The sequence below is a fragment of the Apodemus sylvaticus genome, chromosome 10 (assembly GCF_947179515.1).
Source record: "Apodemus sylvaticus chromosome 10, mApoSyl1.1, whole genome shotgun sequence".
Lineage (NCBI taxonomy): Eukaryota > Metazoa > Chordata > Mammalia > Rodentia > Muridae > Apodemus > Apodemus sylvaticus.
Genome location: NC_067481.1, coordinates 32,904,740 through 32,919,424, shown reverse-complemented (window position 1 = coordinate 32,919,424; position 14,685 = coordinate 32,904,740). Strand labels below are relative to the sequence as shown.

The window sequence follows — 14,685 nt, the reverse complement described above, 5'->3', positions numbered from 1 at the left end:
TACATATCTCCACCCTATGGATACAAGAGGCAAATGGAAGGTAGGGGAATGACTATCTGTTCTTCAGCACAAAGATATTATCCAATGTCAAGAAATTATATGCCATAGAAACGTTTTTAAAAATGCAGCTGCAAGCTGGTGGTGGTGGTGCACACCTTTAATCCCAGCACTTGGGAGGCAGAGGCAGGCGGATTTCTGAGTTTGAGGCCAGCCTGGTCTACAGAGTGAGTTCCAGGACAGCCAGGGCTACACAGAGAAACCCTGTCTCAAACAAACAAACAAACAAACAAACAAACAAAAAACAAAACAACAAAAAATGCAGCTGGATGTAGTTCTCTTGGTAGAGAGCTAACCTAGCAAGCATGACACCCTAGGTTCTATGCTCACTATTGCATAAACAGAGTTTTTGGAAGGTGGACGCAGGAATATCAGAAGTTCAACATCATCCTTTGTTTCATAGAGAGTTAGAGGCCAGGGTGGGCTAGAGAGACCATCTCAAAGAAGAGGAGAGGAGAGCATAGGAGAGGAGAGGAGAAGAGAGGAGAGGAGAAGAGAGGAGAGGTGTGGAGAGGCAAGAAGAGAAGAGAAAGAAAAGAAGAGAAGAGGAGAAAGAAAAGTTCTTTATACATCAATCCTACATAAAGGATCATTACAACAACAAGAATTACATCATTATCGATCTATACCTAGAAATTTATCCTCCCTTGATATGTCAACAGACTTACCTTAATGAAATTCAAGATTCTGTTCTGAGTCTCCAATGGTAAGGTGTATCTGGGATTCAGCAGCTTAACAAGAGTATCTTTAACAAACTCCTTCTTCACAATCAGAGATTGGAAACTTGGACCACAGTTCTGCACGCACATGTCAATGAGCTAAATTAAAGAGCAAAGTCAGACATGACAGTTCTCTAGCAGAATCCTTCTGACTTTAAAACCAAACAAATGCTACTCAAGAATAGCTTCTGCCGGTATTCTAATTAACAAACATGATTTGCTCCCTATAACACTAAGCTGTACGGCAAAATGTTATATGTACAGAGCCATATTGGGGAGTCATACCACATGGTAGGAACTTGACATTAGCCAAGGACAATCCCTGGCTTCAGGCAGGAATCTGACATTAGGGCATAATAGGGAAGTAGGTTACAGCAGGAATTTTTATCCTAGGGTAGAGAAGCTCAGAGTGAAGGTTAAGCTCATTGTTCCTCCAGGTCTAAGAATTCGTGAATTAAGCAGGTGACCCACCCAGCTGCCAGAGCAGTTGAGACAAGTCTGGGGGGGAAGGGCTTGCCCAAACTGTTAAAAGGTCTGACTGCCATTAAAGTTGGGGCCTCGATCAGTAAAATATTGTCCTGGCTCTTCTTTCTTTTCGCCCCTTCCCCATCCATCCCTCAGCTTCTGTTCCAGCAACCCAGTTCGTAATAGCTGCAGGCAGCTATGGAATACAACAGTTTATTGCAAGGATGAAGAAACATAATGTAACTGCCCAGACGTTCCAACTGATGAGGAGTCAGGACACACACAGCACTCAGCAGCACCCGGTAGTAATGGCATGTGCTAAACTGCAATAAATGCAATGCCAAGCAAAACACACATGCTAGATTATGTAACATTTGCTGCAGGTTATCTAGGGCCAGCCTGGTCCCTTCTGATGTCCTGCCATTGTTAACAGTGTACACTGTTACATGTCCTGGTTTAGATAATAAATTGCTGTCAGTCTAGCAATAGGTCTTTATAGGCAAGTGTGATTACTTAAAGTCAGGTGATTGTGCAAGAGTTACAGAAAAGGCTGTCGCTGAGCTGTGCTTTGAAGAATGACCAAGGAAAGTAGAAATGAATATACAGATGTATTCTAGGTGGATAAACACTGCTTTGATAGCATTTGGAATGCCGCCACAGAACCCTGTGTATAAAGCTTATTGTTATTTGCAGGTAGTAAAACTTTAAAAATGGTGCCTAGGGGGATGTTCCAAGTTGTGGCAGAGACACCTTCAAAGGGGATTCTGAAACCGAAACCATAATTTTTTTTTCTTTCTTTTTCTTTTTCTTTTTTTTTTTTAACTTCCCAGCCATGAGGTAAGTGACTTTACTCTGCCACAGGCTACCTGCCCATGACTGTCGGAAACCACAAACCACAAAGAATCTTCTTCATAAGCTGCCTTGAGTAGACATTACAGAGATTCCTGGAAAGAAGACTAATGCAAATCATATGTAAAAAAAAATGAATAAGTAAAGGCGGCAAAGTCTATGAACTGTCAAACGGGAGACTCGGTGCTCACTCTGCTCCGTCTGGTAGTGGCATCTTGATGTAGGCAATTTGAGAAGAGTGGGAGGGTTCTGGAGATAAAGTCCACACGGGCATTATCTAGACTCTCCAGAAATCTGTCTGTCGGATAGAGTCTAGACATTCATTACCTAGGAGTCCCTGAGGAGAACCGTTAGTCAAAGTCATATATAAAAAGCTGCATTCTGGACAGGTACCAGCATCTGTGTACTGAGGAAACTTGGGAGTCTGGTAGGCACTCACCAGTGCAGAGCCAATACAGAAAAGGGCAAGCCTTGGATGGTGTGAGCACACCAGACGGAATGAATGAAGAAGGGAGAACGTTGGCTGTGTATTTCCTGAAGCAAGAAGACTGAAAGCTAAGAGACCTTCACTTGGCATGGGGCAGAGAGTACCTTTCATGGAAATATGGGGTAGGGTGGGGTGATATGACTGTGGACCCTAGGGGTAAAATGGGTGGGACAAAATTTAGGTATGTTTTTTAGGTTTGAAAGGAAAAGTAAACATGCAAATATGTTTAGCAGGGAGTTCTATGTCCAGGTCAGGAGAGTGAAGGGCCACAGGGGAGTCACTGAGGCTACCAAGGAGGTGCAAAGAAGAGGGATACCTGGGACACTGGGTTGGAAGACAGTGAAAAAAATGAAAGAAAGAAAGAAAGAAAGAAAGAAAGAAAGAAAGAAAGAAAGAAAGAAAGAAAAAGAAAGAGAGAAAGAAAAAAAGGAAGGAAGGAAGGGAAGAAGGGAAGGAAGAAAGGAAGAAAGAAAGAAGGAAGGAAGGAAGGAAGGAAGGAAGGAAGGAAGGAAGGAAGGAAGGGAGGTAGGGAAGAAGGGAAGGAAGAAAGGAAGAAAGGAAGGAGGGAGGAGGAGGGAGGGAAGAAGAGGGAGGGAAGGACAGAAGGAAGAAAGGAAGGAGGAAAGAGAAAGAAAGAAAGAAAGGAATGAAGGAGTGAAGGAAGGAGGAAAAATAATGTTGGTAAATAAAATAATGTTGGTAAAGTCAAATGAAGGAGAAAAGAAAGGAATGAATGAAGGAACAAAGGAATGAAGGAAGGAGGAAGAATAATGTTGGTAAAGTCAAAAGAAGCTTCCAAAAGGAAGAGTGTCAACCGTTACTATTCGGGATAGAACAACTGTAATATGTTCACTGATTAGTGGGGCCATTTGTCACTTTGAATAAAACAACACAGTCACAGTTCAGGCTAAGAATGAGCTGGAATGGAAAAAGCTGCATGCAAAAGCCAATTTCTGAGAAATGATCTAAAGGTAAAATTAAATCTCTGTGCCACTCTGAGTCTGAGAGGACGAAGCTCATGCTCATGCTATGACCAGGAGAGCCGTCATCTCCTCAGAAAAGCACCCAGCAACCGACCTCCCTGCACGCACTGTATTTTGAGTGTCATTCTCATGCAATACAAAAAGTAGCAGCGGGTACACAAAGCTATACTTGTAAAGCAAGGAGACCATGGAAAGCTATCAGAAAATACTGAAGCTGAGTACATGGAGAAACACGGGGAAAACCTTTGAAGCATGGAGGTAGAAGCAGAAGCCACACCAAAGTAAGATTATTGTGCCGTAATGTAAGCTGGCTAGACGGAGTGGCAAGGCGCCTTAGAAACCATGCTGAGCTTGACCGACTGTTAAAGTGAGTTTGGAATGGGTGGGGTGTTACAGACAAGCGCCTCCACTCCAGTGCTTCCCCACCTTCTAATGACCCCTTCATACAGTTCCTCATGCTGTGTGGTGACCCTACCCCCATCATAACATTATTTTCACTGCTATTTCATAACTGTCATTTTGCTACTGTTAATGAATTGCAATGTGTTTTCCGATGGTCTTAGGAGACACCTGAGAAAGGGTTGTTTGGCCTGGAAAGGGTTTCAATCCACAGAGCGAGAACTGCTGCTCTATTCAATGCAAGTTTGTGGACATACTTATCCATCTGACTGCTTGTGTGGTCTTGGATAAGATATCTAGCTTCCACTTCTTCCTTTTGTTTGGAGTCAAGTCAATGATGGATTCCTTGCTAAATATTGCCCAAACCAAGTTTTATCTTAGGTATGCTAATACTTTATGGTAACGGGCAACGGGCCTGAAAGGTATATGCACAAAAATCAGAGTCAACATAAAGTTCTGAGACTGTTAACATCTGGAGATCAGCAAGCATGCCCTTTGTGCTTTCCCACTGGAATCAAGACTGTCAGGGCTCATTATTTCTGTATCATTGCCTCTATTATGTCTCCAGTCCTCACCCCCTACCCCAGCTCACTTGGATTCTAAAACATACTGTGGTAAATGGACAAACTTAGCATATTTTGCTCTGGTGCCCATGTGCTCAGATAACCTATCTTTGGAAACAGGGTAAGTAGGAATCTGTAATCTGAGGCGGGAGAGAGAGAGAGAGCTGTCAGAACCAAGCAAAGTGGAAGCGGGTGACTCAAAGCTTTGCCCATCTATTTTTGTGCTTCGCTGAGCAAGTCCCTTATGTGAACTCGTGGCAGTGTTGTCTGCATAGCGGACATTGTGCGTCTTTCTAGGAGCTCACTGTAAGAACCTGATGAAATGTTGGGTTCTCTGAGAGGGAGGCACAAAACAGGACCTCTGCAAATGGTAACCACCGTGACCATCTGTCTCGATGGAGAAGGTTCTAACATGAGAGAATGGGCTTCTCAATAGGAATAAAACCATTCTTCACAGATGGTTAGAAGAAAAAGAGCTATTGGGCAGTTTTGCTTTGCACCGGAGGTATCTAAGTCAGTACAGTGGCAATACTAGATTTTAGATCCATCAGGGCTGCATCTGGACCACCAACTGTGACCCCATCAAGGCAGGGCTACTGTACCCTATTAGCCACATGTAGGAGAAAGCTTTTGTTTCATCCTTTCTCATGTGATAGGGTTCTGGTCAGACACTCACCTTTATATATCACCTGAAATCTCTATAACTCTTTATTGGTGCATGTTCCATAAGGGACTATTACATGCCATTGATTCCTGGGAACTTGTTCAACCACTTTTCAGTTGACAATGACAGTGGTATTTGCTGAGGTTAGTCACAAGTGACTCATTCAAGAGAGGGCTCTCTAGCTTAGAGCAATAAAGCTTAGCAGCAACACTGAATGCAAGACAAAGCAGAACTATTGATTTCTTGGGCTGGGTATATATCTCAGTGGCAGGGCCCTTGTCTGGAATGCACAAGGCCCTGAATTCTATCGTATTGTAAAAGAAAATCAGAAGTTACTGGCTCCTGTATAAAACTACTACGCCACTGAGTGTTAGTGGGAAGAAAATCATAGTATAGTCAGATTATGTCAATGCCCTAATGAAAGGTGACAAGTCCATGGAGAACTCTAAATGACAGAAAGTATCAGAAACATTCATAATTGACTTAAGTTCTCATCACTTCACAGAAATAAGATGAAAATGCCACCTAGGAGATGACATTTTAAATAGTTTACTGGTAAACTTGTAATTGCCTTAGACAGACATTGGGCAATTCCTTTTGTGACTAATTCCACTCATAATCCAGTTTAGCCTAAGAGAATACTGAATGCAGGCAGGGCAGAGGCCTTGAGTGTAACTCTGAAAGCAAGCTAAGGTGGGGCACACCGGCCATTACATGTACAACAAGGGAGATCTACATGCAGCTATCAAGAGGCAAAGCCCAAAGCCCACTTGGAGAAAACTCAAGACAAATTTCTTCCCCTCTCATGGCCCCTTTTCTATGTTCATAGAACATACATACACACACACACACACACACACACACACACACACACACGCACAATCTGATAGGAATGGACAAAGGGGGAAGGGAGGGACAATGAAATACATGGGACATGAAAGAAGGAGAGCTATTGGGTGTAGAAAGGATCCAGTAATAAGGGAGTGATGGAGGAGGGGCTGAAGAGAGGGACGAATAAGAATACACTCAATGACACACACATATTAAAATGACACAAGGAAACCCATTGTTTTATATGCCAACTGTAAAGACTAATTAAGAGAGTCTGGAGAGACGGCTCAGTGCTTAAGAGCACCTGCTGCTTTTTTCCAGAAGACCCAAGTTCAGTTCCCATTACCCATATTGAGTGGCTCACTCACAACTGCCTGTAACTCTAGCTCCAGGGATCAGACACCCTCTAATGGCTTCCAAGTGCACCTGCACACGGGTAGCGTACACCTACACAGACACATACACACAAATAAAAATAAAATAAATTAAGGTGCAGAAAGAGAACGCAAGAAAAAGCAGCCATCTTCCTTGACCTTAAAGAACCTGGATGCTAACAATGAAGTTGAATTCTGACCCCTTACCCTTGACTCTCATTTTTATGAAAGCATGGGCTTTTAAAAGCCTCTTTGGTTTTTGTATGCTGGTAGGGGAATCACGATGCAGAGTAGATAGAGTTCAGAGGTGGACATGCTATAAAGAGCAGCTGCTGGTGGGAGTCGAGCTTGAAAGGCTCGACTAACGTAAGGGGAGACCAGAAATCCAAAGAAAAATGCAAGATCCATGGGACAACATTCTGCAGAGGGAAGCCACCCTCTTCCTCCACGAGGGCCCTGCCCATTGCAAGTGAAGGTGGAGGGCACGCACCTGGAGATACAGATCCTCTGAAACACAGAGAGTGAAACACAAACCACACTCACAGAGGCAACCCACTAAAGAGGGTAAATGACTGGAAGATGCCAAAGTGATACCCAGGTGGAAATGGAGAAGAGGATGCACATCCATCACCCTCCCTTATCCCTCTCACTCAGTTCCCTTAACCTTCTGCACTCTTGAGATACTCTAGATCCGTCCATTTTAGTGCTGTCTACATTCCTTTCTACCCTAGGTCTGAAGAATACCTTCCATTCAACCCTGAGTCTTCCTGGATGCTAGGAGAAATGGGATGAAGTTTGGGCGCAAAGGGGGTGGGGACTTAAACCAATTCAATCTATACTGGATACATTACTGTTTCTCTGACTCTGTACTACCGCATGTGGAGACATAAATTGTAGGGCACATGGTCCCTACAGACAGGCATAAGAACTGGAGAGGAGGGGCTTGCTCAAATCTGGGGAATGGCAGAGATCTGAGATTGTGGGAGTGGTGCAGCCCCTGCCCAGCCTCTAAAGTCTGCTTTAGAATGCATAACAATGACCACCAACAGAAAGGACCTTGGGTCGTCTCCATAGCACCTGGAGTTCTTCCTCAAGCAAATAGAGCATCACCAACATCCCAAACTCAGCCAATCAAAAACATTTACCACCAAATTCCATCCCATTCTCCAAGGTTCATATAGCCAGTCCCTGTCCAGATGGAATAAAGGACACAAGTCATTTCACTAAGGCTCCTCTGAGGGTGGCTGTCTTTACTGAGCTGTAACACTTGGGGAAGGGCTCTCTCTCCCAAAGCACTCATGGTTGGATCTTGGATCCCTCTGGCTGGCTGGGTTCTTGTTGCCTACAGAGGTTCACATCAGAGCAGCAGCAGCTGATGCACCACTACCACTGTAGCTGTTGTGAGACCCGGGACCCCGGCTACCTGGCTGGACTGGAGCCCTGTGGAACCTATCTGTCCCAGGCTGTCTTCACCATCTTTGATGTGGCATACAGAGACATCTGACACAACAGAGGGAACTAGGTGTTCAGATACCCCTGACAGAGAGGTAGAATTTAGTACCACAGCAAATGGAGCTCATGAGAGACTAGATTCATTCTTAGAAGAAAAGAAGTATAAAGAAAGGGAATGCATTCTAGAATCTGAGGACGCGGTTCAAATTCCCATACATGCTACTGATAGCATGTTAATCTTAGTATATTACTGAACATACTTTGTTTCATTAGCTATGAAATTGGAACTGATAAGACAATCATCTCCTGGTGGTAAGAGCATCAATAACATATCAGGCATTTGGGTTTTTTTTGTTTTGTGTGTGTGTGTGTGTGGGAGGTTCGAGACATGATTTAATTGTGCAGCCCTTGCTGTTCTGGAACTCACTCTGTAGACTAGGCTGATCTTGAACTCACAGAGACCTGACTACCTCTGCAATCCCAAGCACTGGGATTAAAGGTATGCACCATCACTGGCCAGCTAACATTCTAGGCATTTCTATCCTGATCCTGATACCTTGATATTTCTACAGAAACATATTACACCTTTGTCAATAGTTTCCATTATTCTGAGGTCTTCATGAGCAGGTTGCTATGAGTTAGAGACAGATGAGTCCAACAACCAGGAAGGAAGTAAATACCTCTAAAACCACAGTCAGATCCCAACTGAAGGGCTTCTTCTGCATTTGCAACATGGATACCATTTAACTTATTTCTTTTTATTTAGACAGTCTCCAAGTACACACAAGGTGATACACTATTTTCCAGGTAAATCTGGAAAGTGGGAACTATACTCACATCTGTCTCACAGCCTTCTGGTAAACACTACCATTACTCCTAAAAACAATGTGATGCTGGCCATATCTATGTCTCACTTCCAGAAGAAATGAGGTGACCACACAGCTCATTCCCAACGTAAAAAGGGCAACTCACCAATGTGACTAAATAAGTCATACAGTCACAACTTGGGGGAAATGGGCATATTTCAATAAGAGCTCATATCTGTATCACAAAAGGAACGGTGCACAGGAGAACTGTGTAAAGTGACAGAGAATGCCCTCCCAACAGCATCAATCTAAAGAACTGATCAAAACTTAAGGGGCTGCCAGTGTCTTAGGATCCCTCAAAGGGGCTGAAGGGAGGGAGAAAGCTGTAAGGGAGCCATCTCTCACAGTTGCAATTCTCTTCAAACATGACCAACAAATACAAACACATGCCTATCAATCCATGTATCATCCACTGGTTTTTAACCACAAACTCGAAGATCTCAATCAGGACAAACCAATTCTATGGCAATGATTTCTTTCTACAAAATTAGATGGCCTGGTAGTCAATTGAATTCCCTTCTGTAGTACTAAATAGATGAGGAGTCTTAAGTCACACAGTCCAGAAAGCACGATTACAGGGCCGTCATTTCTTAGACTATGAGGGTATTTTTTAACTCATTAAAAATGTTAATTGTAGGGGAGAAATACCACAATCTTATTTATAGCATTAAAAGTACTTACTGATAAGGAAAGTTGGATTTCTTTGTGGTTGTAGTTTTTGGAGATCCTTTTCTTCAAAGCTTTTACTGCATCTTTTGGCCTACGGCAATAAAGACACTGAAATGAACAATTTGGGTAGAGAGGCAGTCTCTATGTAAACAGCGTGTAATGTGGAAATACAAATGACTTAAGAGTAAAGGCCGATGTTTGATCGTGCTTCTACTTTACTTGGGCCACTTAGTGTACCACCTTTAAGTTTCCTTCCAAAATTGATAGATTACACCACCTGCCCCTTGGTGAAACACAGCTAAGATATGTATGTAAGAGAATTACATAAACATAGGTCACGGAGTATGTGCACACCGGCTCCTATCAAGGCATAAAGTCCAGTTACAGGAAATGTAACCCTAAAACAACAAGAAAAAGGTGATCCCTTTAAGAGTCTTAGCATTTCCTGAGTACCCCCTTGTAAGGGGATATAAGAATTACGACAACTGGCTAATTCTGATATGCTATCACTTGATGTTAGGAAGATCTGCAAGCAGAGGATCAAAATTCACTTCATTAAACTTCCCTTTTGCAAGATCAGTTAAGAAATTGATAATAGTGATGAAAAAAGGTTCACAGAGGATCTAAATACAACACAGAGTACTGTTATTATATATGCAGCGCTGGAGAGATACTATGCAAGCTTGAGGAACTGCATCCCTAGACCCAGGTAAAATCATGCTGGATAGATTACAGCCTGCTTGTCACTCTAAGGCTTGGTTAGAAGGTAGAGACCGATCCCTGGGGTAAGCTAGCTAGTTAACTAGCCTTACTACATAGCTCTCGGGTCAACTGAGAAACCCTGACTCAATAGATAAAGAAGAGAGAAATTGAGGATGATATCAGCAGTTGGTATCAGCCTCAGGCCTTCACACTAGTGTGCTCACACACATGTGAACACACGCGCACTCCTGCATACCACACAGAGACACACTTAAAAAAATCTGTAAACTCTTCTAAGTGTCAACCATAGGCACCTGCCATTAATATATAACCAATAATTATCTTACCATGTTTTCTTTATCAGCACACACTAGACAAAATCTTGTTCTACCAATTATCCTTTAAGAATGTTCAGGAAAATGTACAAGTTCGCCTTTTATCATAACCTACAGTTGACTAAATTCAAAGTAGCAGGGCTTGTTAACTGACTTTGTTTTTCTTTTTCTTTTTTTATTTAGTGACTTCAAGTTTAGATAATATATCAATACACAGCACATCTTGCAAGAGCACAGCATGAACTTGGGTGAGCTGGCAGGATGACAGATAAACACTTGTCCCCTGACAAGGAAAAAAAAGATTGCTCTGTTGTTTCTCGCACAATCAAGAAGAGGGTTGGTCACCACCGGCCTGGACACCAACCACTAGAAGCCACTCCTACCAGATTATGGATACTGTTTCTTACATAAAACACTTGCAATCAGAGCATGAGAAAGCTCTAAAGAAAGAAACACTTCATCCCTCTCTTTAAAAGATTTTTTTTTACCAAACAAAGAATTTAAGCCAGACAAAGACAAAACTCAAACTAGTAAAGAAAAGGCAAACAAGGAGACAGGCTCTAGTGACCTCTCAGGGTCCTCTGCATGCTGAAGGAGGAAGTTAGCTCCAGGGTCAGCCTGCCATCCTCACAAGGCCGGAAGTGCCCAAAGGACAGTGAAGCGTTCTTTCAACCAAAACACAGCAAAACTTGGCAATGGAAACCAAGCTGCAGTTCGGATGGATCTTCTCAGGCACAAATGCACAGATACCAGGGGAAACTTACCCGTCCTGCGTGGTGTTAATTATGTCACAGATATGCATGAACTGGCCCCAGTCTTCAGTCTGAAGTCCAGCAAAGGTAGCCTTTTCTGTAAAGATAAAGCTGCTTGTGTTGAGTCTGAGCCACAATTGGGGGAGGGGGCAGGGAATCTCATGTCTGTGAAATAATCCATTTGGGGGTACATGGAACAAGTACCATTAAGTTTATGCTACCAAAGGGTAAAGCGATTTCTTTTCTCTCCTCCTGAACAATTCCCAGTTACCTCAGGAATCGATCAGAAGCCAAGGCCAGAGTGCTGCTGCTTCGACAGCAATGAGCCACTAAGAAAGCCTGCAACAAATCTCCAGCCTCCAGTGTCTTTCAGAAGCCAAAACCATAGATCTGTGGCTTACTGGGCAGTCACAGACGAGGTGAACCGCACACATCTCTAAGCCTATTCTCGTTTAACCCACGGTTACGGATGATGAAAAGAGAAATCCAGAGAGAGTAAGGAAATTAACCTAGGTTGCACATTAACTATGATGGAGAACTTGCATTCAAATCAAGGTTATTTATTCCAATATTTATATTTTTAAATTATGTATCGGGAAGGATGTGAGAAAAAAAAAAGGTAGAGCTGACACGATTACAGAGCAAGATGGCTTCTGGCATCAAACTTACACCCGGAAGATTTACATACTTACACCCTTGACGTTTCCATCTCTAGATCTTCATTAAGAACACAGGACCAGGGTTAGAGGCCCTCTAACACAGTGGGCCGAAACCTTCCTAATGCTTCGACCCTTTAGTACACTTCCTTACGTTATGGTGACCTCCAACCGTAAAATTATTTTCATTGCCTATTTCAGAACCACAATATTGCTACTGTTATAGATCGTAATGTAAATATCAGTGTTTTTCCGTGGTCTTATGTGATCCCTGTGAGAACCCCTCCCCCAAAGGGTCTCAACCCACAGGTTGAGAAACACTACTCTAATGTCAGTGTGCTTATTGGCCTCTATGACGAAGATCACCTAGCACGGTGCAAACCATAGCGTGTGGCTTTAATGGGGTTCTGAAAGGACAATGCTGAGCCATCCTGCTTGTGTCACTAGGCACCCACTGTTCTTCCTTCTTCCTCTCAACCTGTTCATTCCTAGAGAACTCCTGTTCACACGTCTAGGGCCAGGGCTGAGTTCATCTCTCCCTGTTGTGTAAGTTTTGTTTGCAAAATACGTGGCATTTTTTTTAGTATTATAAAGGTGTCGTATAGTGGATGCTACAGAATATGGCCCTTCTCCTTATCACCAAGGAAGTTCCCTGGGGATGGGACCATGCCATCCCGAAGGCATCTAGCTGCTAGTTCTAAAGGGTTTCAAAACTAAAGGATAATTGGACACTGCTAAAGTGTCTTTTGCCCGTGAAGATTCAGTGAGGATCCATTTCAGCCCGGGACTCATTCTACAACACGCTATTCAGCAAGGAGATGGGCAGTTAAAGTGTTTTTCCTAGGGGCAGCTCTCTTCCTCTTCCAGCAGTTTAAAGGTGTGGAGACTCAGGTTTAAGTCTAACTGTGTTCCTCATCCCCACAGCAGTTAGTTGACTTACTTTCAATCTAAACTTTCTGAGACTGTGCCTTAGAACTACCAGGTTCACAGGATTTCATCACCCCACCAAGTTCCCAGACAGTAGTTTGCCTGTCATTAATACACCCTGGTGGCCACACCCTGTCCCCAAGGGAGGGGGCAGGAGTAAGAAGGGAGCTGAGGTAGCAAAAAGCCAACTGTATGGAGTCAGTGGCTTTTGCATCCACCTCTGTAATTCTGGACACAAACAGAGGGGTAAGGGGGTCCATGCTGGCTGGGTTAGAAGGTGATGCATGGTCTAAGAGCCTCTGTGACGCGAATGACCCCTCTGCCCCTCCTCAGCACTGACAGCATGCATTTTTCAATCCCCCTCTTTAAGTAAAAGGCCACTCAGATCGCTGGAAGTGTGCGCTGGAGAAAATTGGTTTGGAGAAACCTGCCTCTCCGCGAGGTGAGATCATGCCAATTAGTTTCTCTGAGCTCTCTTACTGGTCTGTAAAATGGGTATAACAATAAAGTGCTGAGCTGAGAGTGGACGCACTTTAAGAACCTTGCCCGGGTCGAGAAGTTTCCACTTTCTCCTCCCAGCGGTCCCAACACTCCACGCAGTGAGTGCCGCAGGTCACCTGCTTGGCTCTACTCGCCCAGCATTTTGAATTTTGCATTTTTCGGAGAGGTTCTGGTATGAGTGAGCCAAAACCAGAACGGTGGACAGGGGCCGCAGGTGGCACGCAGGTGGCGGTGGCGTGGGAAAGCTGCGGGGGGAGGGTAGCATTTCCTCTGACTTGGTCCAACTCACCGTCCTCCCGCCCCCCAAATCGAGAATGGAGTAGAACCGGCAAAGCTCCCACGGTTCCCCAAGCCAGCCGGGATATTACTCCCCGCGCCTCCTTACCTACGAGGTGACCCACAGAGGTAGCGTAAGGATCGCGGTGACTCTTCCCAAACGCCATGGTAGCTCCAGAGAGCCCTCCCAGGAAATCCGCCTCCACCGCCCTCCGACTCCACCCGCTCCGTGCCCGAGGCTCCTCCTCTCTGCTCCAGCCCTTGGCCGCCGCCGAGAGGCGCCAGGCAGCGAGCAGGGTGGGGACCCGGGGGACTTGGCGCACCTGCTGCGCGCTCCTGGCGCTTCCCGCTCCGCGTGACTCTAGGAGGGCTGCGAGCCCGGGTGGAGTGGTGTGATTCCGCACCCCGGGCCTGGGAACTCCAGAGTCGAGCTCCAATGTCTCCACCGGAGGGCTGAAGACCGCTCCTCTCTCTTTGGAGACTAGGCTGTATGGGATTAGTTGCTAACACAGACTATTATTGCTAAGGTTAATTAATGCAAGGATTTAGACCTCTCAAATCACACACCTCCCGAACAATGAGATTTAGCCTATCGCCACTCTGGAGGTCCCTGAAACGATTTATGCGCCCTGCCCTTTAAATCTTCGGAACTGGGAGGAGGATGGGTTGTCTAGGAGAGCCAAGGCCTCCCTGGAGCCCGGTCCCTTTGTTTCTCTCCTGTTTCCAAGAGGGACCACAGGGCGCCACCATACAAGCTTTTGGCTTCTAAGTCCATCTCCTAGGAACCCTGCTTTCTAGCCTTATGGTGAAAAGAGAGAGAGGGGCTTTCCTGGGGCTCTGGCAGGAAATACCGTTTGGAATGTAAATCCACATTAAGAATCCAAACCTCCCTGTTGCTTCTCTCTATTTGAACCACGATTTCTTTTTCCTTTTACATCAGGTAAACCATGCTTCTGATCTGTAGATTGCCTCCTGAGAGGATGGACTACTCTGCTGGTAAATTTTGCTTGCTGCGGCTAACTGGGACTTTACATTAATAGTGGGGTTTTATTCCCCCACCCCCTGGAAATGGTGACTAGAAAGAGCAGGAGGACTTGGCCTGACTCATATTTTGGTCTTACATATTTTAGCATAGATGCCAAAAACAATTCCATTTTG

At 44.5% G+C, this 14,685-nt stretch overlaps 1 protein-coding gene across 1 annotated transcript in view; it reads right to left on the bottom strand.

The window, feature by feature from the left end:
• Positions 1-13,752, bottom strand: part of Tom1l1 (target of myb1 like 1 membrane trafficking protein) — a 42,619-nt gene extending 28,867 nt beyond the window's left edge. Inside the window, exons 1-4 of the mRNA XM_052193865.1 lie at positions 13,637-13,752; positions 11,180-11,264; positions 9,391-9,469; positions 726-875 (exon numbers count right to left, since the gene is read on the bottom strand). Coding sequence (XP_052049825.1) covers positions 726-875; positions 9,391-9,469; positions 11,180-11,264; positions 13,637-13,694 — 372 coding nt within the window. The 5' untranslated portion in view covers positions 13,695-13,752. The remainder of the gene's footprint in view (positions 1-725; positions 876-9,390; positions 9,470-11,179; positions 11,265-13,636) is intronic.
• Between the last annotated feature and the right edge of the window lie 933 nt (positions 13,753-14,685).